The sequence below is a fragment of the Hippoglossus stenolepis genome, chromosome 2 (genome assembly GCF_022539355.2).
Source record: "Hippoglossus stenolepis isolate QCI-W04-F060 chromosome 2, HSTE1.2, whole genome shotgun sequence".
Lineage (NCBI taxonomy): Eukaryota > Metazoa > Chordata > Actinopteri > Pleuronectiformes > Pleuronectidae > Hippoglossus > Hippoglossus stenolepis.
This window is the reverse complement of record NC_061484.1, coordinates 26,489,039-26,516,816: the sequence shown is the minus strand read 5'-3', so window position 1 is coordinate 26,516,816 and position 27,778 is coordinate 26,489,039. Positions and strand designations below refer to the sequence as shown.

The following is a 27,778-nucleotide window of genomic DNA, read 5'->3' as shown; positions in this document are numbered from 1 at the left end:
ACCCAGTGTAATATTCATTTTATTTTATATCACATTTGTTATTTACTGTTTGGACAATTAAAGAAAATCAATTCAATTCAATTTTATTTGTATAAACAAATCATAATATACATTATCTCAAATATAAATATTATTCATTATTCAATATTATTTATTTATAAATACAATAAATTGATAAATTATAAATAAATATAACAAAGATATTCTTAAACAATAATTTTACATAAACGTGCAGAAAAATAAACTGAAATTTAGGTGCTCTACAAAAATGTACAGATGCTGCCTTCAGGTGCTATCGGAAATTTAGCTAAGAACTTTTGAGGCTAACAAAAACAAGACGTCCGGAGATAAAACACTTTGAAATCAGTGCGAACTCTTCATCAGCAAGTGGCATCACAAAAGTGAATCAATGATCCATAAATAAAAACGTGTATTTATGGTTAATGCGCTGTTTTTGTTAGTAACGGTGAAACTCGTAAGGGAAGTGAGCCGCGGGTCCGTGAATGCAGCAGCACCCGTCCAACATGGCGGCGCAGCGCAGGACTTTGATGCAAAGCGTAAGTTAAAACTCAGCTTCTCGTCTCTCCCTCTCGCTCCTGTCTCTCCACTGACCCGTTGTTGGACACGTCCTCTGTCTCCCCCGGTGTCCGTCTCCGTCTCGTCGCAGCTGGAGCGTCGCTTCGTGTCCCTCAGCGACGCTCCAGCTGCTGCTAGCTGCTTTGGTTTAGCTCGTCCGGATGTTTGCTAACAGCTTCCTGAACCGAAGCCCTCCGAACATTGTCTTCGATCTGTGACAAGTGAGTGGGTGTTGGTGGAGTCACGAGCTGGACGCGAACCTCCAGTCCCTTTGGCATCGTTTGGTTTTTAACACGTCCACGTGGGAATTAGCTGAGAATCACGATTAGCTCACTAGCTACTTTGTAAACAAACAGGCTAAAGGAAGATTTGGCTTTTAATTCAAGTTTTAAAAATGTCCGTTTGTGGGAAGTGATGGTTTGATTCAGTGAGTTTCACTTGTATGATTCCTCAGAAACTTTAACACCTGTGCTTTCTGTGATAGTTGCTGCTGTCTGTTTGGTTTTATGTGTTCAAGTTTTCCTGTGACACAGCTCTGTGTTTATTCATTTAACTTATAAACGTGTTTATTTGTCACTTTGCATCCTGCTGATTGTCATTTCTCTTATATTTACTGTTCTGAGTTATTATTATAATTATTATTAGGTTTTCTAGTAGACTGTGGTCTAGGTCTTGTCACAACTGTTCACATGGAGAACTAAAATGAAATTCAAATCAGAATAGTTGTGTTATAATCTATATTTTACAGTGAATACATGTTTTTTTATTCTCTATTTACAGATGTTAACACATAATTTATGATATTATAGTGTTTAATAAATGATTATGCTTTGTTATTGGACATTATTCTTGTTTTCCGGATAAAAGCTTAAGAGTAGTTGAATCCAAGTAATGTTCTTAATAGTTCTTACTTTTTAACTTGTAGAGCACCTTGTAACTTTTGTAAACTTTTTTTTTAATCATCTTATTCTACAAGTTAAATAGCATTTGTTAACACTTTCTAGTAGCATTTTTGCGGTTGAGTTAATTGGTGTGTTCAATGGGGGGAAAACTATTAACGTCCCTGACTGTCTGAAGTAAAGAATTTGTCATTTAGAAAAAGTCTTTTGTGTCACTTACTGTAATCACAATAATTTGGTGGAAGATGTGAATGAATATAGTTTTCTTACAGTTACTGCTGATGTCTTCACGTGTGGAGTGATGCCTTTTCCCCTTTTTCTCTTTTGCCCCCGGCAGCATCAGAGCTGGACAGACGACCTGCCGCTGTGTCAGATGTGTGGAGTCGGCACAGCCACTAACTCTGTGTACAGCTCTGACGATAAAGGAACCCAGAGCCATCCCAATGAGGACGGACACCTCCGGTTCAGGTGAGACCTCAGTCAGAATGAAACAGAAACTGTACAACTAACTGCTGAGGAGGAAACAGCTGACTTGTGTTCAACATCTGCATCTCAGAAACCAATTGAAGTTTATTCAGATGTTAAAGTCAAAGTCACAGCAGTATATCACTGACAACTTCTCAAATGAGTTGCGTTATTTTTAAGGTAATTTAGAATTTGAAAAACTGTCAATTTCTACGATGACTCATTTAGTTTTTCTCAAAACATAAAAGCGCTTGGCCAACACGTCTCTCTCAACCTGCCAGATGTGAAGGATGTTTTGTTGTCCATAGTCTCACAGTCCTTCCTCCTTGAAGTGAAACAGGAGCCTCATGTTCGTTGTGTTTTCTCCACCAATCAGAGGCGAGGATGGCTGCTTCCTGTACGGGGTTTTTAATGGTTACGATGGCAGCAGAGTGGCCAGCTTCGCCTCCCAGTGTCTGACAGCTGAGCTGCTTCTGGGACAGCTCAAATCCAACCACACGGACAGCGACGTCCGCAGGATCCTCACTCAGGTCTGCAGGATTCTCACAAACATTTCTACAATATTAGGAGCGTGAACTTGGCATCGATGTGCGTGTGATCCACATATTACATGTAGATATCTGTTTTGTTTTGCAGGCGTTCGATGTGGTGGAGAAGAGCTACTTCGAGACTATAGACGATGCTCTGGCGGAGAAGGCTCACCTCTCCAACTACGTCCTACCGCACAACGAGGTAGACATGCACAAACCCTCGTACTCTGCTAAGCACATCCACAGATTAAGCTGAAAATTAACTTGGGAACTCCTCTGTCGGTTTCCATGGCAACCGCAGATTTGGGCATTAGCCTGAGCCATCGGAGACAGAGCCTGTTATGTTCTAATTGGTCTCATCAGCCTGTTTCATTAGATAAATGTCTCTCTGTTTTCCCTTCTCGGGATCGAGCTCTTCCTGCCCCCCCTTCCTTATTTCCCTCTTCAGTGTTCTGGTTGATATTGTGGCGGGTTGCCAACAAATAAAACATTATATGGCAAACACTAGTTTAATTAAGAACATCTAGTTATATTATCCCCTTCTCTGTTCTCTCCCTTTTTCTTGTTTTCTTATCTGTTTCTTTCATGCTCACTATCTCCTGTGTTCTCACTCATCTCTTTTCATATCACCTCCTGCCTGTTTCCTTTCTTCCCCCCCTCCTCCACCGCTCCTCCCTTTCCTCTCGTTTTCACCTGCACTTCATCTCGTCTCAACGCTCTTTTAATTCCCATCTCCTCTTTTATCTTTTCTCTCATTTCCTGTCTCACCTTCAATCTGCTCACGCCTACTGATTTTGTTTTCCCATTTCTTTGTTCCCCTTCCTTCCTCCTCCTTCTACCTACTATATTTTATTTGCTCACCTTGCCCACTACCACCCCCTTCCTCTCTCCTCCCCTCCTTCCTCTTCTTCATTTCCTGGCTGCTCAGAATGTGTCCTTCCACCAGCTTTCTCCTCAGAGTCAGAAGGTGCAGGAGCGTCTGAAGGAGCTCGAGCAGGAGGTGTCAGGAGGAGCTACAGCTGTGGTGGCGCTGATCCTCAACAACAAGCTCTACATCGCTAATGTTGGTACGGACACACACGTTCAGAGAACACCCAAAGTCTGACAGGATAGTCCTGATAGTGGGATTTAAATTTTGCTACCACCAATTCTATATATACGACCAAAGCACATTGATACTACATCATCTGATTTATAGTAATCAACACTGTGTTCTCCACCGAAATAGAAGTCAATTCAGTATCTGCTTTACGCCAGTAGATGGCAGTCTTCAAATAGATTTGGGTTTGCAGTAATTTCTCTCTTTCAAGTCAGACCTCACTAGTCTTCCCACTAGAGACCAGTGAGTTTGAATATATTTCAGGGGTGAAATCATAACCTGGCGAAGGTAATTAGTAACCAGAGACTAATGGTCAAGGGTTTATAAAGTATTTATTTATCAAATATTCAATATTTCTTGGGGTGATGTGCTCTTATTCACTCAAATGCACACATTTAAATACAAACTTGTCAACCAACGTGGGGATTGAAATACTATCTCAGATTATTGATCCAGATTATTTATGCATTTCCCATGGTTCTGAATGACCTAAACCAAGCTCAGTCTGTCTCACGCAGCCACCATGAAATGCCCTCCAGCAAACGCGTGTTTTACATCTTTTGCAGAGTGTTTATTTCCATAGAAAACCAGAAAACTGTTCCCACAGCTTCTGTTTTCTGTGGCCTTCACACAAATGTTGGAATCACATCGACTCCCTGGATTCAAAACATACCTACAGCATTGGTCATTGTTTTTTGAATCCCCGGTGCCAAATCTGGCTCCTGTGAACAACAGCTGCAGGGGCAGTAGCTCGATAGGTTGCTCTATGTGTATGTTTGTATTAGTGTGTGGGTGGGTGTGTATAAAGTGTTCACATTCCTACCTGAAACGGAAAAGAAGGCATCTGTCATTAATATTTTAGTACAGCAACCTGCAGGCCATTTTAAATGGGATAGGCAGACATTCACCGACACATCAACCATGAGGGGCCACAGACATTTATAAGAATCTCTATTCAAGAATCATCAAAGTTAAACATAAGGGTTCCAGACTGTAGTCACTGTAGATGGTACTTGTTTCATGTAACTAGGCACCGTGTGTCTTCTTACGTCTACTCAAACTTATAATCGGGAGAACGGCTTCTCTGCTCCGCTCTGGTGAGCCAGGCAGGAACACCAACCAGAGCGTTAGCAGCTAGCTATAAGAAGAAGATTATATTGGGCACATGGATCCTGAATCCTCCCTGTCTGCTGAGGATGGTAAAACAATTAAGCATCATCAGGACATAATAGGACAAATATAGTATATATAATATCCTTTACAAATGTAATGATCGGTTTTCATTCTTCCTGTTATATAAGTTGTAATGTTTGATGTCACAACAAGTAGATTATGCATCAACATTAGTAAACCCTGTTAGTGGACATGGTTCTTTGGCTTCTTAGGTTGCCGGTTCCTTTTCTGCCAGCTTGTCATGCATGTAGTTCTGACCATGGGGAGGCTCAAACTGCGTCTTGTATTTATGGCAATGATAAAAATGTGAATTATGCTTTGCACCTGCAGGGGGAACACAAGTGTACCAGAGAGGAATTCTTACGTGCTGCTTCCATCTGATTCTAGTGCTGCACTCTTTCTATATCACTTTAGTTAGGAGCGTTTCCTAAATCCCATAAATGTACGGTTGAGTTTGAAGCTTGGTTGCATCTTTCACTTTGTAGTCGCTAAAGAAAAGATCCCCAACCCCAACCACTCTTTCTCTGTGTGTTCGTTTTCTTTTGTCCTCAAGGACATGGCACAGAGTGCTGAAGTGGGGTGGGGGGGGGGTAGCAATTAGACGTGGGTAGGAAGGAGGACTGTTCTTCCTGCTGGTCGGTTGTGTGGGGGTCAGGAGTTCAAAGTTGACAGAACATGAATCCCACAGAGGTTTCAACATAAGCGTAGGAAGTGGGCTCTAAAAAGCACTCCCAGCTGTCTGTTGACGTGAAATATATTTGACAGTTAAGGTCATATGACCCATAATTTGATATGCTGGGACTAGGTGTGTGTGTGTGTGTGTGTGTGTGTGTGTGTGTGTGTGTGTGTGTGTGTGTGTGTGTGTGTGTGTGTGTGTGTGTGGGTGTGTGTGTGTGTGTGTGTGTGTGTGTGTGTGTGTGTGTGTGTGTGTGTGTGTGTGTGTGTGTGTGTAACGAGGATATATGAACATACAAAAAGCATGGTTGGCTATTCTTTACTGAAACGTTAATCACTAGCCTATTGAAGCCTATTAATCACTACAATGTCAACACTGCCAGGTTAGATCTACACAGCTGAGAGTATCACGGAAAGTTTCAACAGCAGACAGACTGACTTATTAAACAGCTTTAAGTGGTAACAATAATGGTTGCATTCCATTTAGATGTACGTATAAGAAAGACCGAGAATTTGCAGATATCTTTTACCTCATTTCATTTTATCAGCGGCACCGGGAGGCTGTTAAAACATTTATTTAGTTTTTACCATCCTATGCAGACAGGCAGGATTCAGCATACATTTGGTAGTTACCACTTTCGTATCCTCCCTGGTAGAAATCGACAAATACAAATGCTCTTTTTGTAAATACTCTTGTGCTTGTTGTTGTGTTCTGCGGCTCCAGGTACCAACAGGGTGCTGCTGTGTAAGTCCAGCAGCGATGGCCAGAATCAGGTTCTCCAGATCGGCCGACCACACAACACCGACAATGAGGACGAGCTGCAGCGACTCACCGCTCTGGGTGAGACACCGATAGACGGTCATGGAGAAAGATGATTCTTATTTTTGTGTAGATTTAATTTCGTTTCTGTTTCTGACTTTGCATTTAGACATTTTTGAAAAAGGGCTATAAGGATATTTCAAATTATCAGCTAGACGTCCACAATTCACCAATTTCTCATTAGTGTTGCCTCTTTCCTCTTGTTCTCAGCAGACTGCTTTTTTCCTGGGAATTAACAGGACACCAAGCAATGAATCCCATGAAAGGTTAAACAGAGTTTAGAGTTGATTTCTTTCATCTCATTTCGGTCTAGTTTTAACTTTGAAGAAAAGCTTTTTGAATTTGATTGTCCTTAAACTTTTATTAAGTTTTTATCAACTTGAATATCTGTGGTTCTTACAGATTAATAGACAGAAATATATCCTGGTTATATTGGAATAAAACGTGATTTTTACTACAGCAGACTAAGTCCATTCAGACACATCTGCCATTAGTGTGGACTAGCTTGCACTGTGTCATCTATCCATGGTGGACAGCCAAGCTAATGGACCAGTAATGAAGGTTGTGTGTGTAACAGAAAATACACACATTGTGAAAAGCTTTGCAGAAGAAGCGTTAGGTGTGGCTTGGCACCTGTAATAAATATTATGTGGAATTGGCTGCATCGATCCCCAGCGTTTCGCGGGGCGCCATTAGAGGAGGAGGCAGAGCTCCGTCTCTTTGTTCTGTTGCTCCTTCTCTTTGTCTCTGCCAGTCGGGAGTCACGTAATTGCTCTGCTTTTCAGGCCCTTCTCTGAATGATTTAAATGAAATGGCAGTCATTCCATTAACCCAGCTGAAGGTGACCTCTCCCCTCATATTTTCATCCCACCCTCCCGCTCCCTGCCTCCTCTTATTGCTCTTGTCTCATTGCTTTGTCCTCTTCTTCTCCCCCCCCATACAAAAATCTCCTGCTCGCTATCCACCTTCCTAAGACTCATCTGCTTTATGCTCCTCCATAACGCCTCTCGTCTCCTCTAGGTGTGGATTCTGCTCGTGTGAGGCAGGCGGGCCAGATAGCGGGACAGAGCAGCACCAGGAGACTGGGAGACTACCGGGTCAAATTTAACTACAATGAAATCGACTTGCTCAGGTGAAGCCACAAACACGCTGTCTGTTCATAAAGCACTTTATAAGACTCCCGAACTCCTCCAGATTGTTGCCTCGTTTGTTTAATCCACAAACAGAAATCCCAAACTGTCAAGTGGTGTTTTTACAGGTCAGAGAGTCATGTGCTTCTACTGTGTCTTCACTGGTCATAGTGATAATGTGTTAATCAGTCAAATTTGACTGAACCGGTCTTTATGCTAAGCTAAGATCAAATTAGCACCAGCTTGATCTGACTAATTAATATCTTTCACACAAAAAATGAGAGAGTGGCATCAATCCTGTCCTTTCCCTCTGGGCCACAAACTGATATTTGAGGTGAATATCAAACTATCTACTTAAAGAGCCGTGTTTCAAAGGAAAATGTTACGACTGAAGAAATATTTTGAAGTTGTGTCAGCGTGTGTGTGTTCAGCAGCACCTGGACAGTTCTGGCTTCATTATCAGAGCTGACTCTGTTCCAGTGATTACTTTTACGACACCTGAACCTCCTGAAATTCTATAATCCAGGGCCCGCCCCCTTCTCTCACATGTCTCATTTCCTGTTCTTGTCTGTTGCTCAGGCCAAGCAAGTGCGGCTCAAATATCTATGAGTCATGCCAAGAATGATCCTCAATGAGACGCACAAAAGAATCCTTATAGGATTTCCTCCTTAGTGCCGTCGGGGAGAGTGCAGGAAATTTGATGTGTTCAAAGTATAAGCAATCGATCTTTGGGTCGATGGGAGTAGCTGGATTTAATGTATTCATTTCAGATCCTCTTACAGTCAGACGTTTTACTGAAAAAGAGGCAAATGTTCGTGTCAGGCGGACATTTTCTGGAACTGTTCCTGCCTGCCCCCGGGTAGAGTCCGAGAAATGTCTGATTGAGGGAGAATACAACAGGACAATGTGCGGAAAATTCACAGCAAGTGGATGTGTTGATGACATTTCTAACACGTGGCGGACATCAAACTAAACAAACATAAACATAAACATTTTCTAGAGTCTGTGAAACTCTAGAAAATGTTCAGAGCCAACTTTCTGGACATTTTCCAGAGTTCATATCCGAAAACAGTTTGTGCTTGTTTCCTTCTTTATCTCTTTGTGTTGTTCATGTATCTACATATCTATCTTTTTGTCTTCCTCTGCCGTCAGTGTGGCAAAGACCAAACCAATCATTGCAGAGCCTGAGATTCCCGTCAGCCAATCTTTGGACAGTGTGACGGGCTTCTTGTTGCTCATGTCAGAAGGACTAATCAATGCTCTGGAGTCGGCCCATGGCACCGAACAGGCCAATCAGGTTCGTGCATTCATCCTGACAGTTTCTTTCCACCTCAGCCAATTTAACTTCACTTCATTTATGTCTTTAATCTGTGGTAATATTTCTCTACTTCCTACTCTGTCTCTAACCTTCAACCTTCTTTTGTCATTCTACCCAGACTTCCTTGCTCCTTTTTTACTAATGTAATCGTTGTGTTATTTTTCTTTGTCCTCTTCTTGTAATCACATCTACGTGACCACTTAGTCTGAAAGTCCATTATCGGCGTCTTTTCCTCTTCTTCTCTTCTCATTTTCAAATTTTTCGTTTTCATCCTCTTTATCATTCTTCCTCTAACTCAAACATCGATATATCTTTCTCCGACTCCCCGTCTCCTCTGCTGTCTCTGTAGGAAATTGTTGCCATGGTAGCAGCAGAGCTGGCCCTCCAGACCAGTCTGGAGGCTGTGGCTCAGTCGGTGGTGGAGCGCGTCAAGCGGCTGCACCACGACGTCTACGTGTCCGGCCGTCAGAGGGCGACCTTCTGTTCTCAGCACGAGGACATGACTCTGCTCATCCGTACGCTCAACTACCCGCTGGCTGATGGAGCGCTCACTCCCACTCAGGGTAGGATGGGTCCACGTATCACAGAAAGCCGGTCCTGGTTCACACCTCTGTACTGGTTACACCAACGCCAGTGTTCCTCACTTTGAACTTAGAGAAATGTGACAAATATATAATTCAAATTCATACAGTATGTTAAAGAATCATAAAGTCTTCATATCAGTGGTTTGTAACCTTTCTGGGCTGTAACTCTAAAAACTAATTCATCTTCAATCTTCTTGAGCTGTTACCAATTGTAGCACAAATCTATTTTTAACTTTTTTTAATCAGGCCCGAAGAGATGAAGCTTCACAGTATTTTTTTAAGATATTAACAGAGAAGAATATCCTACTTCTGATTACTTTTTTCAATTTTTTTATTAAAATCTGGCAAAGGAACGTTTCTGAAATAAAGGGTTTAAGAACCATTAGAAGAAGTTATGTCCTAAGCTGATCTTAAATATCAGTATCAGTTTTATAGTTCTGAATCATGACCTCCAAATATCTAACATCTTGTAGAAAGTATGTGTATGTGAAAGTATGTGAAGAGTGTTTTCACTCCTGAAAATACTACAAGCAGTTCCTCTGCTTCTTTTTCTTCTTCTACTGTTTAATGTTGTGTTTACTTCCTGCAACTGGTCCAAAAGTCCTAACTATTCAGAAAAGTGATCCCGAACTGCAACTCTACTGAAACCATGGTTCAGTTTGATCTGGACAGAGATCACCTCTTTAGAAGAAACCTTGAAATCACACTACGTCTATCCTTGTCTGAGCTTTTATTTTCTAAAGGCAAAGATGTTATGAAGTGTTGCCAAAAATATCACAACAAGGCCAAGGCAGAAAAAAAAAACCCAATTTACTCCAGGTCTCCGAGATATCTTTTTAATGCTGAGCTTTTCCCACTCTTGTTTTTCTTAATAATAGCACTTATGAAAAGTAAATAACAATATCGGCTCTTTTTTTTTATTCCCTCTTGTTTCAGGGGGCCGTATCTACCCTGTGTCTGTGCCCTACTCCAACAGCCAGAGCACCAGTAAAACGAGCGTCACCCTCTCACTGGTCATGCCCTCCCAAAATACCCTCACCAATGGAACCAACACTGCGTCCACCTTAGAGGAAGGCACCCCCACGCCAGGGTAAGCATGGTTTTTCTCCTCTGTCCACTTGCTCTGTGAGTAGACATGTTTTTCCGCCCCTGGTTCCCTCCCACTCTTTATGTTTGGTCTGGGTACGCTTGATTTTTATTCATTTGCATGTTTTTTCCCTGCTGTTCAGACCCTGATACGTGCTTTTTGTCTCGTATCTGTTCATATCATAAACTTGATTTCCACTTCGTGTCCCGCCGCCTACTCTACCTGTTTTGGATAAGCTTGTTTGAACTCCCACGTGCCGCTCTTTACTCTGAGTTATTCTGACTCAACACCTCCCTCCCTGCTGGGAAGTTTGTTTGTGTATTTTAGATAACCCTGTCCTCCCTCCCTTGTTCTATTTGTTTTAAGTAAGCTTGATATTCACTTCCCTGTGTCCCTCCTCTGCTTTGCTTATTTACGTGTGAGTGTAATTTTCACTTCCCCATTGTTCCAGTGTGTGTGAGGCCTGGATTCATTTCACAGTGTCCAAAGGGCAGATTGATCTTTTACAGCTGAATCAATATTTAGTAATTGTCATTTCCTCATAAGGATACGGTGTATATCACATACTACAAGTATGTAGATGTAATTACAGCAGTTAAGCTCTCGGGCGTCATCTTTACAATTGATTTACTGTGTTTGGCAGAAACAAACGACACAGGAAGTCATTCACGCTTTCCCAAGAAAAAAAATAATTTTACAAATTGCTGTGAGTAACTGGCCCCAGTCCTGCCTGCACTGCCAGCTGGTGTCGACCACATGCTTTTTCCATCACCTGCATCACAGCTGGTAAAATGGTAATGGACTGTGTTTGTTAAGAGTATTTCTAGGTGGCTCCTCGAAGCACTTACAATACAAGTCACATCCACACAGCACTTCTATACATCTTTTCTATCACTGACACTCCGGTGTGTGGACAAGGGAAGCAGGGGGATTGATGGGTTAGTCGACAATCCGCTCTACCCCCTGAGCCGCAGCCGCCCGGCTGGGTGTGATCACAGGACGTTTCAGCTCTCACCCAAGAGGCGTCTTCAGTTCTCTTCGATGGGAGGTGAAACGTCTTCAAGAAACACAAGCAAATCTACTGAAGACACCATGACCTGGATGACTGAGAATCTTCACAGTTATAACGATGATAATAGTAATACTTCTTTCAAGTTGGTAAAATCTTTCTTCTTAGTAGATCTGCAGTTCATTGGTTATCTGAGTCCCTCACTTTGCTATCTCGCTTGTCGCTCTGACACTAACTCACACAGACAACACATTTTGGTTTTCGTGAACAGAAATGATGTTTATTTGATGTCAGGTGTGAACAGACAAACTAAACGCTGTCCACTTGGGATTGAATCTCTCAGGATGGATGTTAATACCAGGTCTGAACTGGCTATATTGAATTAAATAATCTATGAAGTTCTTATTTAAATGATCAATATCCTTTTATCATCGTTTCAATGTTCTTTCACCAAGTTTATAGCAAAGCATGAATAATTGAGGAATGCGCCTTAACCTGCAGCTTTGGTTTTGATGCATGTGCAAACTTTCTCTCTCCTTATTTCCCCCCTGTGCTCAGTCGTCTGCAAGGATTACTTTCACCGTCTCTTCTTCCTTTAGGACCTCTGCTCTGTTTCTGTCTGTCACTCACTGTCAGACTCACATCTTCATTTCTCTTCCTCATGGTCCCTGACTCGCCTTTATCCGTCCCGTGTCCCACTCTTTTCGCTTTTCCTTTTGTCGCTCCTTCAGCATGTTTCACCCAACGTCCTCCCAAACCTGCGTCGACGTCCTGCAGCCCATAATTGAACTCCCTCTTTTCCCCATCTCTCCCCTTCCTCCTCTCACCCTCTCCACCTCCCTCTTCTCTCTTTCCACCACCCCACCTCCTCCCCGTCCTCTCCCCGTCTCCACCTCTCTCCTCTGCCTGTCCTCCCATGATATGGACCCCGTCCTCTCCTCCGATGCCCCCTCCTCTTCGTCCTCGATTCCAACTCTCATACCTGCCTCCTCCCCGTCCTCCACCCTCCCCAACCACCCACCTTACTCCTCCTCCTTCTACTCCTCCGCTCTCCCCAGCAGTCAGAGCCCAACGGCGACCCTCCAGTCCACCAACACCCAGACGCAGAGCTCCAGCTCCAGCTCGGGAGACGGGAGCCTGTTCCGCCAGAGGGGCAGTCAGGCAGCGCAGCCCGACGAGACGGGCAGAGTTCCGCCCTACGTGGACTTCAGTCAGTTTTACAGCCTGTGGGGAAGTGACCACTGTGACGGCCAGATCACCCAGGGAGGACTGGGACCCCAGTGATGAGGAGGGTGCAGCGGGGAGGCACATGGATTTTGACGGGACGGAGACTGTAAGAGGTGTTTGGGCTATTAATGTATCATAACTAAAAATAAGTGACCTAAAGGTGCATGAGGACGCATGGAGGACGGACAGAGGTTTTCACGGCCTTGCTATCAAAGAACTGTGAAGCCAAGTGAGAAAAAAAGTTTCACGACATGCCACGAAATGATCTTTGCTCTTCCGTAACAGATGCTGGTGATGAGTGATTGTGAATATATGTAATCCAGATTGTAGCCATTTTTGTCAGGTGTAAAAAAAAAAACGTGTAGGAATCTCACAGACCTAAGAATTTGTAGAGCTGAGAGTAATTACAAACTCTCAGGCCTTAAAATGGGATGAAATAATGCGTTTTGAAAGTATTTTTTTTATATGTACTGAAATATATCACTCAAATGAATCAACTCTTGGCTTCTCTTCGTGGTTACTCTCTCACCTGTCTTATTTTAGCTTGATGTCTTGAAACAAGACTTCAACATTACCTGTGGTGACAGGTGGTCACATACGATTTAAATAATACGTAACCAGTCAAGCTTCATTCAGACGGACACAGGTAGTCGATTGGGGAGCAGCTACATGGCACCGGGCCCTTCATTAGTCAGGACAAGAGGAAATCCACTGTACAGATTCACTCTCGGACAAACTAGAGAATAATTAAAACGTTTTATTAAGTAGATGAAGAAGTGCAAACAAATTATCATTCTTTATTTCTTGAAAATGAAATGACAATCCACTCACCTTCTCTACATCTAACAATAGACTTTATATGAAACTGGACGTTGACTCTAATGTGAAAGTGCCTCAACCATGTATTCTCTCAAATGACCAATAGAGGGCGACTCCACTGGTTTTTGTAGAAGTCTATGAGAAAATGACTCTACTACTGTGTTTACTATTTATGATCTAGTTTCAAGTCTTCTTCAATGCAGCAGGATGTTCATTCTCTATATTACGGTGTAGACAATAGACAATAAAGCTAAAAAACCAAGATGGCGCTGGACAAAACGCCAAACTCAAGGCTCCATACCAGCAGCTTACAAGCTAATGGGTGACGTTGCCGTGGGCACTTGCATCCGACATGTGCAATTTCATTTGTTGAAAATACAAACTGCTTTTTACAGGAGGACCAAAATGAAATAGAAATGTCTAAGATCTGGAGACCTTCCCTTCCTGGAGTGAAGTCAACAGTGATCACGCATTTGAAGGCTTCAGTAAATTTCAGTGGGTAAAAAAAGCTATAAAATAATAATCTTCATGAGATGAAAAGCCCGAACAACCAAATCGCTGACTGTGGTGGTTTTCAGCGATCGAAATGAAGAGAGTCAGTGTCGACCCAATGAAAGACGAGCTAGCGTGTAACAACAAGCGTTAACGCTGACACAAGGGTTGAATCGTAGCAAGGCTGTAAGTGTGTGTCCTTGGTTATGAGGCATGGTCTGCTCTTTCAACATGACAAGCAGGAGCAGCGGAGGAGGACTTCTCGCACACGACAGCGCCGCAGCGTTGATGGATGGGGTGAATGGAGACTTGAGCACGGGCAGATTGTGTTCATAACGCAGTCAAGTAAAAATATAATCGCACATCATGTGGTGGGTGAGGGCGAGGAGGAGGAGCAGGAGGAGCGGAGAGAGATTGTTGGCGCAAATGAAGCCATCCATCAAAGTCAGACTGAGACATCACTCTTTGGGTTTTCTGTCACCGCGTTGCCGCCGCCGCCATAATCTCCGGAGCACCGAAGCAAGAATCAGACGCTTGTACTCGCTGGCTGAGATGACATTTAAAAAAATAATTTCACTTTTGAAAATGATTTTCCGATGTATTTCAGGACATTATACCAGTGTTTTCTTCTTTCTGCCTCATAAATTTCTCCCACTCAAAGTAATCTGTTTTCCAGAATTACTTTCAAGAGGGAAAAGGGACTTTCTCATGTTTTCACTCCACCAATTCTAGATGTATAGATCTGCAGTCTGCGTCTGCCTGGGACTCTGTAATGCAGTATGTTAACTCTCTGAGAAAATCCAGCTGTGAGAAATCAGATATCTCAACATCTCTTGCTTTTGATCAGTGTGTTCATCAGTCGCAAGGCCAGAGGACAAAGGCATTAGGTTTTCTGGTTGTTCGTCCACCCGTCCCATTGTTGTGAACACAAAATCTCAAGAAGGCCTTGAGGAAATTTCTTCAAATTTGATAAAACTGTTCACTTGGACTCAAGGATGAATTGATTGAAATTTGGTGGTCGAAGGTCAAAGGTTGCTGTGACCTTGCAATACATGCTTTTAGTCTCGTGAAAGCAGCATCTCAGGAACACCTTCAGGGAATCTCTTCAAATTTGGCCTCAAAAAGGTCAAGTTCATTGTGACCTCATAAAACCCTGTTTTGCTTCTTGAATGCGAAATCTTAAAAAACGGCTCGATTTGGGGGATAAAAGATTAAGGTCTGGACAAGATATCGCAAGTCTGCCTTTAGGGAATATCTTCTTCAAATTTTAGCCAGTTGTCACTTGGACTCAAAGATGAACAGAATAGATGTTAGTGATCAAAGGTCACGTAGACCTCATATGTAGATTGAAACTGAACTAGTCGGCAGAGGCACACAACCACAGGGCGGTAATTCTAGTTTGTTGGGTTTTTTTACTATTTCATCCAGCAAATTCAGGAGTTAATTTCCTTCCCTAAGGTACACACTGCTAATAAACCTTAATTGGCTTTAATCAGTGAAGTTATTAGAAGAAGAAAAATGTGTAAATGGAAGAAAAACCCATTTACATGAAACCCTCAAATGACCAGTTGGAGCTGAATTGTAGCAGAGAGATGTTTAGTATCAAAGCAGACGCAAGGCGCGTTGCTAATTGTTCATTTCAGGGATAATTGGTGTTTTCCTCCTGCTTAGGCCACGACCTCATTCTTGAAGAGTGGGTTCAATTAACTTCATTGCTCCTCTTGGAAAATGAAAGGAACTGAATAGTCCAAGGTGAAGGATGAGAGGCTGAACCGAGCTGTAAAAGAAAACTTGTCCGTAGATCAGGTTTTGTCCTTATTTTCTATAAAATTTGAAACTGTAATGCTATGAAAAGAACGCCTCGACCATGATTTTCCCTTAAGACGGGCTAAATGTTTCCGAAATGATACTCTGCGCTGTGTGTGGGGAGGTTGGAGAGTTCGTCAGCTTGAAATGGCGCCTTGTATGGCTGAGCGGGGGATCTCCAGCAGGTCCAGTGTTGCAGCACTAAGTTCATAGTGTCTGGTCGTCTACTGTACATGCAGGTCCTTGTCCTAGCTGTATTATGCTGTATGATGTGGACCTGCGGTGAGCTGGGAGACACTCCTGTGTGTGTGTCACCATTGTATATTTCATTTGACAATATTTGCATGGTGTGGACCAGTGCTGTTCCTATCGGTGCAATCTTTATCAGCTCACACCTTATGAGACTACTTTCCATAAGTGTCCAAACAGAAGAGCCTTTGTCCTGCGTCTGTTTCACTGCAGGAGGCTTTAGTCACTGAAAACGTGTTGTGACCAGCCAGAGGTTCAGGGCGTGAAGTCAGTGGTGGAGGAAACATCCACATCTCCGTTTACTTTAAATGATCAGGCAGACTCATTGGTCAACAGACTGGTCCCTGTTGGGTTTTTATTCTCACTGATGCACCAGTGTAAATGCAACATTTTATATTATGACTTTAAGTAAATTGTATTACTCCAGATGCTGTGGTGGGATTTTGTCTGTTGAGTTTAAGTGCATAATATTTTAGAAAGAAATCACATTTTGTAGTTAAACCTTTGATCAGTTAAGACTTCTTGCGTAAATGTACTTTCCACTTTATTTTATCCAAACTGAAAGACTACAAGACTTGCTATACCATCTTATTTGGATGTAGTAATTGAATTTCCTCAAAATAAAAACCGTCCATGAAAATCAACGACATCCAGAACAGCACTTAAAATACATAAATGTCCACCATGGTCCAACGGTCCCAATAAAGTATGTCAAGCAGCACCAACACTCATCGATGTCAGTCCCCCAAATATACAAGATCAAGATCCATGAGTTACTTCACTGGGAAATTGGTGAAAATGTCCAGAAAACACACTTGTGGATTGGCCCCTTCATCCAGATTGACACCAAAAGTTAACGGGTGTATTTTCTTGGCTTGACGAACAAACTGATGAACAGGGGTGACAACATAACCTCCTTGGTGGCTGTGAAGCTGAATTCTAAGTGGGGCCTCCAGTCACTGCCACTTCCTGCTCAGCTGTTTGTTTTAGCCTGTCCATCAGGGGTCAGGGTGGAGCTAGATATCCAGACCTGCCTCAGACCACGTGATGGGAGAAGTGGCCTGTCCATTCAGGTTCAGACAGAATTTGACTTTGGCAGCAGGGTGTCCAAATGGTTAATAACAAAACCTGTAACCTGAAGCTTGAAGGCTTTATCTCATTAACACATCATGTCGGGCAAGATACACACTGCATGCTTTATACTTTGTCTTTCTGCGGACGGACATGTTTGGGGAATAACCTGAAAAGGGAATAGGAAGATGAGATGTTACTCTTCCTCTTTATATTCTCTTATTTTAATACTGTTTCCTGGACTGGTGATAAAGGGTTTTCATCCACAGGGTTGACCTGCAGCTCTGGGTGTGTTTCGGGTGTAAACACAAGTGATGAAGCAGCATCTCTGCTTCAGTTTGGCGGCCAGGAGAGTGTGGACTGTCATGTTTGCGCAGCCCACACTCACCTGAGTCTTCTCACCTTTAATGGCAGAGCTTGTTAGCGTCACCCGGGAGCAGGAGCACAGCAGGACAGGGAGCTGGTTGTATCTGGCACCGCTGAGGAGAACCATGGGCATGAGGACATGTTGGAGGTAAATACAAAAGACTCTTTAATAACAGTTAATCCTGCAATATGAGGAGGAGGAGGAGGAGGAGGAGGAGAGCTCAGTGTGTGTGTGTGTTGTAAAACAGATACGTGACTGCGTGTCTGATACTCTGTTCATGAAGGAGCAATGCTGGGATCTTCAGTCTGAAAGTAATTATCTTCTTTATTTTTATGTCAAATTTGCTTCTATATTGGAATTGTAGGCAGGAATGTATCGAATTGTGTCTTAAAAGTAGGAAAAAACTTTAAAAATACAATTTAGGTTTTAGGTGCAAACCGGCAAGAATCTGAAATCAAACAATGTGTCCAAGCTTTTATTGATATTTTGTTCACAGAACAGTTCACCACTCTTCTTTTTGACCTCTGCTAAGGAGATTATGTTTTCGCTGTGCTTTTTTTCACGTTCGTTAACATCCCGAGAACAAATAAAAATCTGGATCTGCTGAATGTAAACGTGCTGTATGGTAACAAGGGGTCTAGAAACCTGTTACTACAATGTGTAGCTGAGATACCGTAATGTGGCCTTGGCTATAAGGCTTGTTCTAAATTAACTGTTCCAGTTGTTTCTGTTTGTCCTTTAGTGATAAAGTGATTTTATTGAAATTCTTCGGGCATTTAACATGGATCTCATTTTCATAGAGGAACACGCACCCACGCGAGAGAGAGAGAGAGAGAGAGAGAGAGAGAGAGAGAGAGAGAATATATTCAGGAAAGGAGCCTTCTCAGATAACGCTGGAGATATGAATCTTATTCTGAGACTTTGATCCGAGTCCAGACGAACTGAACTGCTGGCTCCAGGTTTCACCTCCGCGACCAACGAGCTTCCTCTCAGATAAAATTCCACACTGACAGACAGAAATTTGGAGCTGGAGACTTGATCACCAGACTGAAGTCAAGGTTACAGGGACCAGAACTGGTGTGAGGATTAAGGGCATATCTGTGGTTTTGTTCTTGCCTTTGAGACAAAAGGCAGAGGGAGTCGATACCGGGACACAGACTGTGATGTGTCTGTAATTTAAACTAAACAAAACTATATGAAGTGGAAAAAGATTCATGTTGAACCAAAGTTTTATCTTCGGGGAGAAAATAAAGTCTCAAAAAGTGAAAATGTGCATAACTCCCACTCGCACCATTCTGTTACTTTTATATTGACGACAGCAGAGTGTTTAGATAAATATGGAGCTGGATGAGCTTTAAAACAACAAGATAATCATTTCTCTTTGACCTTCATTAAAGGAGATATGAACAGTCAGAGCACCTACAAAAAGTTCAAATTTCATTAGCCCCTATCGCCCCCTAATTAGGCTCAGAGACATTTGGATTCCACGTGTTTCTCATGTGACCAAATCAGCGTGAAAAGTTTCATTAAGAGCTGTGACAGTGTGAAATAAAAGTACGACGATTTGTCCCCGTATGACCCGGTTTCTCTTTCTCTAAATTCCAAGTGTCAGCCAGTTCCCCTTCAAAATGCAGATGGACATAAATCCTAAATGTAAGTAAACATTATTCCACGACTAGTAACACTACTGTTTGACTGGCTGATATCAAATATGATTATTATAAACAAGCTAAACCGTTAAAGTCTGATGGTAAAGACTGATGTGTCATTCTGCGTCACAATTGTTGGAGGTTGTTTCTTGTCTCCTCCAAACTTTTTTTTGTTTTTGTGGCTGACCAGAGGTGTAACTGTCAAACGTATAGGAAATATAAACCTAGGGAGGGAGAGGGCAAAACCTGGGGGAGTCTTTTACTTCAAACCATGTTCTCGGTTTGATGGGGCTCCAGGTATTACTAAAACTAACTTCATACCCCGGCTTCACGAGTCTCCTGCTGCCTGGGATTTAAAAACCCACCTCTGCCCCATTTGATGATGCTGACAGGCTGATATCAATATTTGATAAAAGGCAGACGCAGCGTGGGATGTGGGTCTCGGCGCCTCCCACCGATGGCTGCTGACCTCACGGGGGGAGAACACAGGGAGGGTGTGAGGTTGAACACCTCGGGCTGACATGAGATATGAAGGATGTAACGCTCCATGGAGGCCGACTGTTCAGCGGGATTTTAGTGTAAAACTATAACAAGCTGAGGTGTTCCATTTCACTGGCTTACTGCATGAACGCTGTTGTTAAAAGGTAACTCGGTCACAGGCCTTTGTCCTTGCAAATAGTATCAGTATCATCTGTATTATGAGCGTCTGGACTTTGAGTTCCCTTCTCGTGAATGAACAGCTCCCTCCTGACCTGAATCTGAGAGAGTGACCCAACTGTAACCTGAAGCCTGAAAGAGTCCCAGCAATTAGTGTCAAAAACCACAATCCTGTAATAAGTAGTTTGAAGCTTGTTTCATCAGACATAAATTAGTCTATCAGACGTCCTAACTGTGTAGTATAAAAGGTCAACAGGTCGACCCGATCAGTATTCATCACCTGCTGTATTATTCCACCGAACGGCTTCATTGCAACACAAATCAGTGGCTGCAGCATCAGCGCAGTACAAATTACCACAAACATTACAACACAACTGTGTCTGCAAAAACTGTCAAAAGCTGGAAAACTCCCAGAGTCACAGAGGCCTTGTGAAATGATCCAGCCTGAAACTGAACTTATTTAAATAGATGTGTTGCTTTTCAGGGCCTGATCTAAAGTTTTAGTTTCAAGTTCAGTATTTAGTCACACGGCAAACGCACCGTTCCTTCCTCTCTTAATTATTCTAAAAAACACATTTTGGTTTATACCTGAAAAACTAGCTGTACTTTGTGTTTAGTATTAATTAAAAAGGTTAGCACGTTAACACTCTGAACTAAGATGGTGACCGTATAGCTTTGTCCCAATTCAGGGGACGTGTCCTTCGGAGAACCTGATCTGTGTGGCCCCCGAAGGAGGCGTGTCTTCGTGGGCCACGTAGACTGCGAAGGCCGAACTTAAATGAGACGGTCTGGTCTCTAACTCTATTAGCCCCATTAGTTCCTCACTGGGAAAATTCACATGAACACCTTCTCGGAAAATCTGCATATATTTGCCAACAACTTATTGAACATACTACATGTTCATATACAGACGTTTTTATGATATGAGATGCATACATTTTGTATTTATGTCTGTCACATCTGAGTCTTTGCTCTTTGTTTGAATGTAAATATGGTAAATCGGTGTCAAGGTGTTGTATAAACACGGATGTACATACAAGGGTGTATCCAGGGGTGGAGCCAGGAGGGGAACAGGCCCGAGCTGAACTCTGATTGGCTCTTGAAGTGCCCCTGTTTTTTTTATAAAAGTAGTCACTTACGAACAATAAATATAACAGCAACATCAATAATAATCATAATAATTGAATGAATAATGTGATTTCTATTTTCCGAGATGTTTTTAAAGAACTTGCTTGAACATGTAATTACTTTCAAAATATATTCAGTGATGTGCGACTTTGCTCAAACCTATGGAGCCAAACAAGTTTTTATTTACATATTTATTTCTTGTACATTCAGCCTTTCACACAAATTGCAAAAAATTAAAAATATGACCCTCCTAAGTGGGTTTTTTGGAAGATATACACTTGCATGTCACTTATCATTACCTACTGATTGACTCTTGCTGCTGTAATATTGCAAATTTCTTATCTATTGCAAATTTCTCATCTTATCTTACTAACATGTGTCCCTGAATCTGGAAAGGTGCGTAGCTGTTGGTCATATAATGGGGCCCCTGTTCTCCGGAGCTCGGAAATGCACAGTAACCATCCCACGTACAGGGCTCTCTCTGGCGCCACCTTCAGGGCAAATGTTCCTGTTCTCGCAAGTTCATCCAAGTAGCACTTGTCTCTTTAACATTTCATCCGTGCAACTTTTGTGTGTCCTGGCCTGCAGTGAGCATCCCGGCCTCAGGGGGGGCTCACAGAGGAGTACCCCCTTCTCTGCATGACTCGTGTGTTGTTTGTGGGGGTTTGGATGAATCCAGGGTTTGAGCTGAGACTCCTCAGCAGGAGGAGGATGTCAGTGAAGCAGCAGTAATAATAAAATCAGTCTTCTCTGCATGCACACCCCCCCCAAGCTCCTCCCCCATCTCTCTCATATTTCCCTCCTGTGATGAGCGCCCCCCTCGTCCGCCGCTGATAAGCAACATAACGGGGGGAGGAGCTCTCTGGAGCTCTCCGCCTCCCAAACCCTTGGTTTCCCTTCACTTGCACCCCCCTCCTCCTCCTCCCCACACACACACACACACACCCGCACGCGCACACACTCGTATCCACCGCCTCCTTCTGCCTGATCGAGAGGGAAGGAGGTGATGAGAAAGCAGCAAAGCAGAGGAGAGACCCGGGGGGAGATCGTAGTGTCTTTACGCACCGAGGAGGCGTCGCACGGGGCGCGGACGAGCAGGGGACGCATCACGGGAGAGATAGAGAAGACCGAGGAAGGAGGAGGAGGAGGAGGAGGAGGCGACAGCGGCTCGTAAACACGACAGAAAAACGGCGAATAGGACGGAAGACAGCGGCGATCACCCCCCACACACACACACACACACACACACACACACAGCGCCACCCCGTGTCCCTCCTCATCTCTCCATCTCCATCCTCTTCCGCGCCGTTCCCTTCCCTGCGCACCTCCGCGGCTCCGCGTTCACTGGATGTGTTTTTCTGCCTCGGGACTAACCGCTGCTCGGTGTTTTCGTAGAATAAACACCGGAGAGGAGAGGGGGGGGGAGGGAGGGAGAGAGGGAGGCTGAGGCACTACCACCACCACCACCACCACCGAGAGGATCCACCGGATAGGTCCGGCTCGGGACGCCTCTGATCCGGCGGATAACACCGGAGGACAGGGGGGGGGGGTGGAGAGCACTACGAGATGCCCGTGGAGTAGCCGTGCTGGTGGGAGACACACGGAGAGGGACCCCGGCCCCTTGTTGTTATCACCGCGGCGCCAGCATCACCGATGCGATGGCATAGCGGCTCCTGCACCAAAACTACCCGACTAGAGATCAGCAGGAGTCTCATCCACCATGGACCTCTGAAATATCTGACACGGGCACAGATGGGTAAGAGGAGATGCTGTGTGTGTGCGTGTGTGTGTGTGTGTGTTTCTGTTTTTGCAATTCCGGGATATGAAGGTTAGGGAGGGGGGAGTGAAGGGGAGCAGGGAGGCTTGTGACGTGAGGACCCTTGTCATTGCACGTTCAGTAAAAAAAACTGCAGTTTAAAGGTGTTCAAAGCAAATGGGTTGATATGAACAGATACAGCATTTCTCTACTGGTCAGGCAGAGATATACTAAGTAGTGAAGCTCATGTCTTCTCAGGTGACTCACTTCTGCTCTGTTGTGTTTTCGGGGCTGTAAGATTTGACCTGGACCTTCCACGACTTCAGGTCAAGCTCGTTCCCCACTTTCAAAACTGTTTGGTTTTGAAGTTTCCCGCATCGTGGACAGTTTTTTTTCCGGTTTCAATGTTGCTCTTGAGTTCCCGGGATTGTGGCCTTGATTCATCCAGTGGCGGACATGTTCGTCTCCAGCTCACCCTCTGCACCTGAACTGAAGGCGGCGTTCAGCCTCGTCCCGGCTACGTCTTGCAGCCCAGAGGAAAGCCCATGCAGCTTCCTGTCACCTCACTGCGTCTGAATCACCGTGCCCCAGGCAGTTGTCTTCTGTATGCAGCGACTGCAAGCCTTGCTGACAAAACCCATATTCATCTCCCATCTGGTCAAACCAAAACCCAACGCCATTGCCTACTGAAGCCCTTTCTAATTTCCCACGAGAGCGGGCCTGTTGGGCCCAATGCAAGGGGGTCAGGTATTGATCCATGGCCCCAGATGGGTCTGAGAATTTGGGCTTGAGTTAAGTGCAAATGTAGAGCAAGTGAATGAGTAGGTGTTGGTTTTTGACAGCAAACACAAGCCTTTGTGTTTTGCCCCTGACATGTTGCCTTTGAGCAGTGCAATTAATCACCAATAACTCCATTAGAGTGGCCCAGAGGTGCAACAGCAGCAGACTGTAGCAGTTCCCAGGTGCGATTGAATGGGTTGAGAGCATGGATCCAAGGGATCGAATGTCACATGGGGACTCTTAACACCGTTACTTGCACATTTGTCCCAATCAGAGAGCAAGAGAATGACCATATAGCCAACTCTGTTAAGGACACACCTGGTGTTTGAGTTTTAGAGAAGCTACTTTGGAGAAGTTAGGAATCGCTGCTGGCTCGTTTCGGTTTTCAAAACTCTGGTGCTACATTTCAGTCTGCAAGGGCATAAACAGAAACAAGGATGTAGACACTCACAACTACTTGCTTATTGTGTCTGTCCAGTCACAAGGTATATTTGTCAGGCTTTATAAAACCATATGCTAAGAAAACCTCTAGCCAAATATCTTTAGTCGTGGCTGCGATAGTCAGTGATCATAACATCCAAGTGAACGCGATCATTTTATCTGCTTCTTCTTTATTTTGACAGTCTAGACCAGTGGTCACCGACCTTTTCGAGCCCAAGATCACTTTTTAATTCCAAACGTAAGCCGAGAGCTACCACCCTGATATCTTCCAAAAAACCCACTTAGGAGGGTCATATTTTTTATTTTTTGCAATTTGTGTGAAAGGCTGAATGTACAAGAAATAAATATACACAAAGAGAGGCAGTTGAGCAACCTTTTCTATTCAATGCACAATATTCAAATTAATATCAATTAATATTTACAATGCAAAATATGTAGCTTCTCAGTTCCACAACATGTTCTGCAGAGGAGCTGCTACTGCAGCACAATGTTTTACATATAGGCTTTGATTTAAATATGGCCACAAATATGATTATTGCCTTGTATGAAAGAAGTCCCTTGTACTAAAAATAAATACCAGTACTTGAAGGAAATGCAGGAGATAAACCAGCTGCTCAGACGCCAGTAGCGGACACACAGCGCGTGTGAAAAACAGACAAACGACACACAGCTGATCTGCGGCGCGACTACAGCCAGTGAGTCCAGAGAGTTCGGGGATCGACAGTGAAGACTGGGAGATCGACAGGTTGGCGAGCACTGGTCTAGACCTTTTACCGTAACCTTATGATACACATTGAACTTCCAGGCATTGACGAGTAAATAGCCGTAGCCTTTCATATCGTGCAAGGTGCGACACTGACAAGACGGCATGGTGAGAGAGCCCCTGAGTTTTCTGCGTGGTCGTCACACAAAGGCAAACTCTTCTATTAGCAATGGGAAAGGATGTATAAAGATATACCTGAGTAAAAGAGGAGTAAGTGAGGTGAATGTGTAGCTGCAGATTGAAATGTAAAGATGGAGACTGGAGGGAAGCCGAGTCTGAACGTAAAACAAAAGGAAAAGGGAGAGAACAGATAGCGGAGGAGAGGATGGAGTGATAGCGAGGTGTTATCCTGTCATCTGTCTGAAAGGGTGTTTGTGCAGATTCCAGAGATCCACCTGAGCCCCACAGCTGACGCTCTTTTGCCAGATTTGATTAGGAACACACTCCTGTGATGTCCTCTCCCCTCTCACAGACACTCTCAGCTTCACTATCAATTTGCCTTATTGACATGACACAAAAACACATGTGTTGCAAAGGACGACAAAAACAAGAGGAGATGCAGAGTATAAAACAGAATGACCATAGAAGAAGAGATAAATAAGTAGCTGTAGTTATTTTTACTTTATCAGAAAGACCTAAACAAGGGGGACACTTAAAGTAACAGATTTCACATAACATCACATTTAAATCTCAATAATGAACACATTATATTTTGTTTGTTTAATGTGTTAAAAATAGTTTAATAGTATATCTCACCAGCTTCTCTAGCGTTATGTTTTTCATATTTCTTGTTTTGGACCAGTAACTTCCTGGAGTCACAGCCAAGAACTAATCAAATTATTCCATCTCAGTTTTTTTGTTTACTGTTCTGATAAGGAAGTCAATCTTTTCATCTAAGTCATGACAAGAATGTAAACAAGTAGAGTTTCCAAAATGCCAAACTTTTCCTTTAGAGCAACAACATTAGTTCAGATTTGTCTGTTTTGGTTTTTTACCAGTCGATGGAAACTCAGCTTGTTTGTCTTTCTCTAATAAGAGAAAAAGGAGCTTTTGAAGCTTTTGAAGCTTTTTAAAAAGCTTGAATCTTATTTTGTTCCAATATTTTCGTAGTTTTTAAATTGGATGTCTGTTAGCAGAGGCTTCAGTTTTATTGTTGTAAGAACTAATGTGGAAAACCTGATGAACTATACCTCATTAATGAATCTATCTTTATCTAGGTGTTTCATTGATGCACAGCCTTTTCCACTCATCGATTCCTCCTTCCTCTCGTCCTCTCGCTCAGCTCTCTCATTCTGGCGCTCCCTCTTTTCACTGCCTGTGACTCAAGTTGCAAAAGCCAAATCAAACGGCCAAGAGGCTGTTGGTTCATATTTCCAGAGGTGATCTGAGTACGCAGAGATCGGCCGGCACTTCCTCTGCCCACAGCTTCCTGTTTTGGAGACTTTCCCGCTACAACGTGTTTTCTGAGGAAATCAGATGTTAGCTGTGAGTCACCCCCGTACAGTCAGATCAAAGCAAACTGATTTCAGCCTCACGGGCGGCGGTCACATCCAGAATGTTTGTTAATCCGTGGACGGGAGAAGGGAACCCTTTCTTTCAACTCTGGTTTCAGTAGGTGAGAACAGTGCTTTCACAAATGGAGGCCTTTGGCTTTTCTTAGTCAAACATATTGTGTTTCGTAAGAAGTGAGAATGTACGAACGTCTGCAGGAAATACCCACAAACCAAGCTTGTTGTGATAGGCAGATGGATGCAGACATCTGATGTCCTGGTGTGCGTGCGTGTGCGTGTGCGTGTGCGTGTGTGTGTGTGTGTGTGTGTGAACACCAGTGCAAGAGCAGAAAACACATTTTTGCCTTCTTTAGGAAAAGAGGATACCTGGGAACCAATGACTTTCGTTTGAACCTTTGCTGGAACTTGAGCAGACTTTATGTTATAAGTTAAAACCAATAAAATCACAACAAAGTCAACATTTCCTCCAAAAATAGGTCAGAAAACACATGGATTATGGAGCTGGTTTGTTCTCAGGATGCACATTTAGCTCATAACTTCTTTCATCATTTCTTTTCATGCGGTTTCTGAAAGGTTCTGGTCTCAAGCTGCAGCAGCTGTAGAAACAGATCCCGGTTACATTTACTTGTTTAGCTGCAAAGCTGTTGTCAGACTCAAAATGGGGCAGCAGCACAATAAGCTTTCAGTGATTGTAAAGGTTGGGCGGCTCACAGTTACAGGGACTGTAGATCACCTGTGTCTCTACACAGAAAGTGGAGCAAAGGTTGAGTGAAGCTGAACGATGTGGGAGGCCATGTTTGTCCCAGCAGCTTGGGTTACTTCCTGCCTCGGGAGGTCTTTGGTATTAATATGCTCTCTATTCCGTTGGATGGCGGCGGGACAAAGGGATGTTTTCACTGCTGAGACAAGGAGGCAAAAACCCTGGTGAGCGCGAAAGTAATTACTAGACATAGCTCAGCAGAGAGTGAAAGGAGAAGAAGAAAAAATGTGCAGCATCATGAGACACTGGGAAAAAAATTCAGTTTCTCTTCTCTTTCCACGCCTCATGCGCCTCAATGCTTGTTTTCCCTCCGCTGACCTGGATCATACAGAACAGCCAATCTCCACGTGCATCATCACTGCTGTGTGTGTAATCTCTGCAGTGCAGGCGGGGTCGCCCCAGTCTCCAGGATGTCCAAACAGCGGCGTGCTAACCCCACCAACGGGTTACCTACGGCTGAGCACAGCCTGCCGCTGCTGGGGGAATTAAGCTGTGTTCCACCTCTGATCTGGCATCTGTAGACGCACACACACACAAACACACACTCATGGACTGCCGGGCTTCTGGCTGTGCTCACGCTGTTCCTGGAAAGAGAGGGAGTCAGACACACCCATGCATCTCTTTCATTTTTATGACATCTATTCCATGCAGCGTGTGTATATCATTTCACTTGACTTATCGGTCTTCCGGTGAAGTTCTCAATTTCTTTTCCTCTGCCGAGACATCTCAAGTCAGCGCGCTATATATACCTGCGTTAAGAACACCCCTCCGCCCACACATGCTGCAGATTCTGTGTTGCGTTCTGAAGACGGCGCAGAGGAGGATGGAGGTAGAGGAAGAAAGAAGGAAAGAGGTCTCAGAAAACGCACATCCCCTCATTTGTCGCCCCCCTCTTGCCTCGGGGTTCAGTGTTCAGAGCCCTCATTAGTCGGTCGGA

General features: G+C 43.6%; 2 protein-coding genes across 3 annotated transcripts in view; both read left to right on the top strand.

Annotated features, from left to right (window-relative positions):
- Positions 1 to 495: 495 nt before the first annotated feature.
- On the top strand, positions 496 to 13,089 carry tab1 (TGF-beta activated kinase 1/MAP3K7 binding protein 1). 2 transcript variants are annotated; one of them, XM_035182558.2, is made up of 11 exons: positions 496 to 557; positions 1,813 to 1,943; positions 2,317 to 2,470; positions 2,577 to 2,672; positions 3,399 to 3,537; positions 6,142 to 6,258; positions 7,258 to 7,369; positions 8,520 to 8,664; positions 9,035 to 9,248; positions 10,206 to 10,359; positions 12,427 to 13,089. In XM_035182558.2, exons 1-11 carry the CDS (start codon positions 504 to 506, stop codon positions 12,647 to 12,649), a joined length of 1,539 nt encoding a protein of 512 aa, XP_035038449.1. In that variant the 5' UTR covers positions 496 to 503; the 3' UTR covers positions 12,650 to 13,089. The 2 variants fall into 2 exon arrangements, with proteins under 2 accessions (XP_035038449.1, XP_035038440.1); XM_035182549.2 differs by having other exon boundaries at positions 12,424 to 13,089.
- Positions 13,090 to 21,755: 8,666 nt separating this feature from the next.
- Positions 21,756 to 27,778, top strand: part of mgat3b (beta-1,4-mannosyl-glycoprotein 4-beta-N-acetylglucosaminyltransferase b) — a 57,762-nt gene continuing 51,739 nt past the window's right edge. The window contains exon 1 of the mRNA XM_047337912.1: positions 21,756 to 22,586. The gene's annotated coding sequence lies outside the window, so the exon portion shown is untranslated. The remainder of the gene's footprint in view (positions 22,587 to 27,778) is intronic.

What these genes read in the sequence shown, in the direction of transcription:
- tab1 (XM_035182549.2), top strand. Translation starts at nt 504, where the DNA reads ATGCAGCAGCACCCGTCCAACATGGCGGCGCAGCGCAGGACTTTGATG. An exon ending in GCTCTACATCGCTAATGTTG is followed by an intron (nt 3,538 to 6,141) that starts GTACGGACACAC and finishes CTGCGGCTCCAG; the next exon opens with GTACCAACAGGGTGCTGCTG. An exon ending in GCAGCGACTCACCGCTCTGG is followed by an intron (nt 6,259 to 7,257) that starts GTGAGACACCGA and finishes CGTCTCCTCTAG; the next exon opens with GTGTGGATTCTGCTCGTGTG.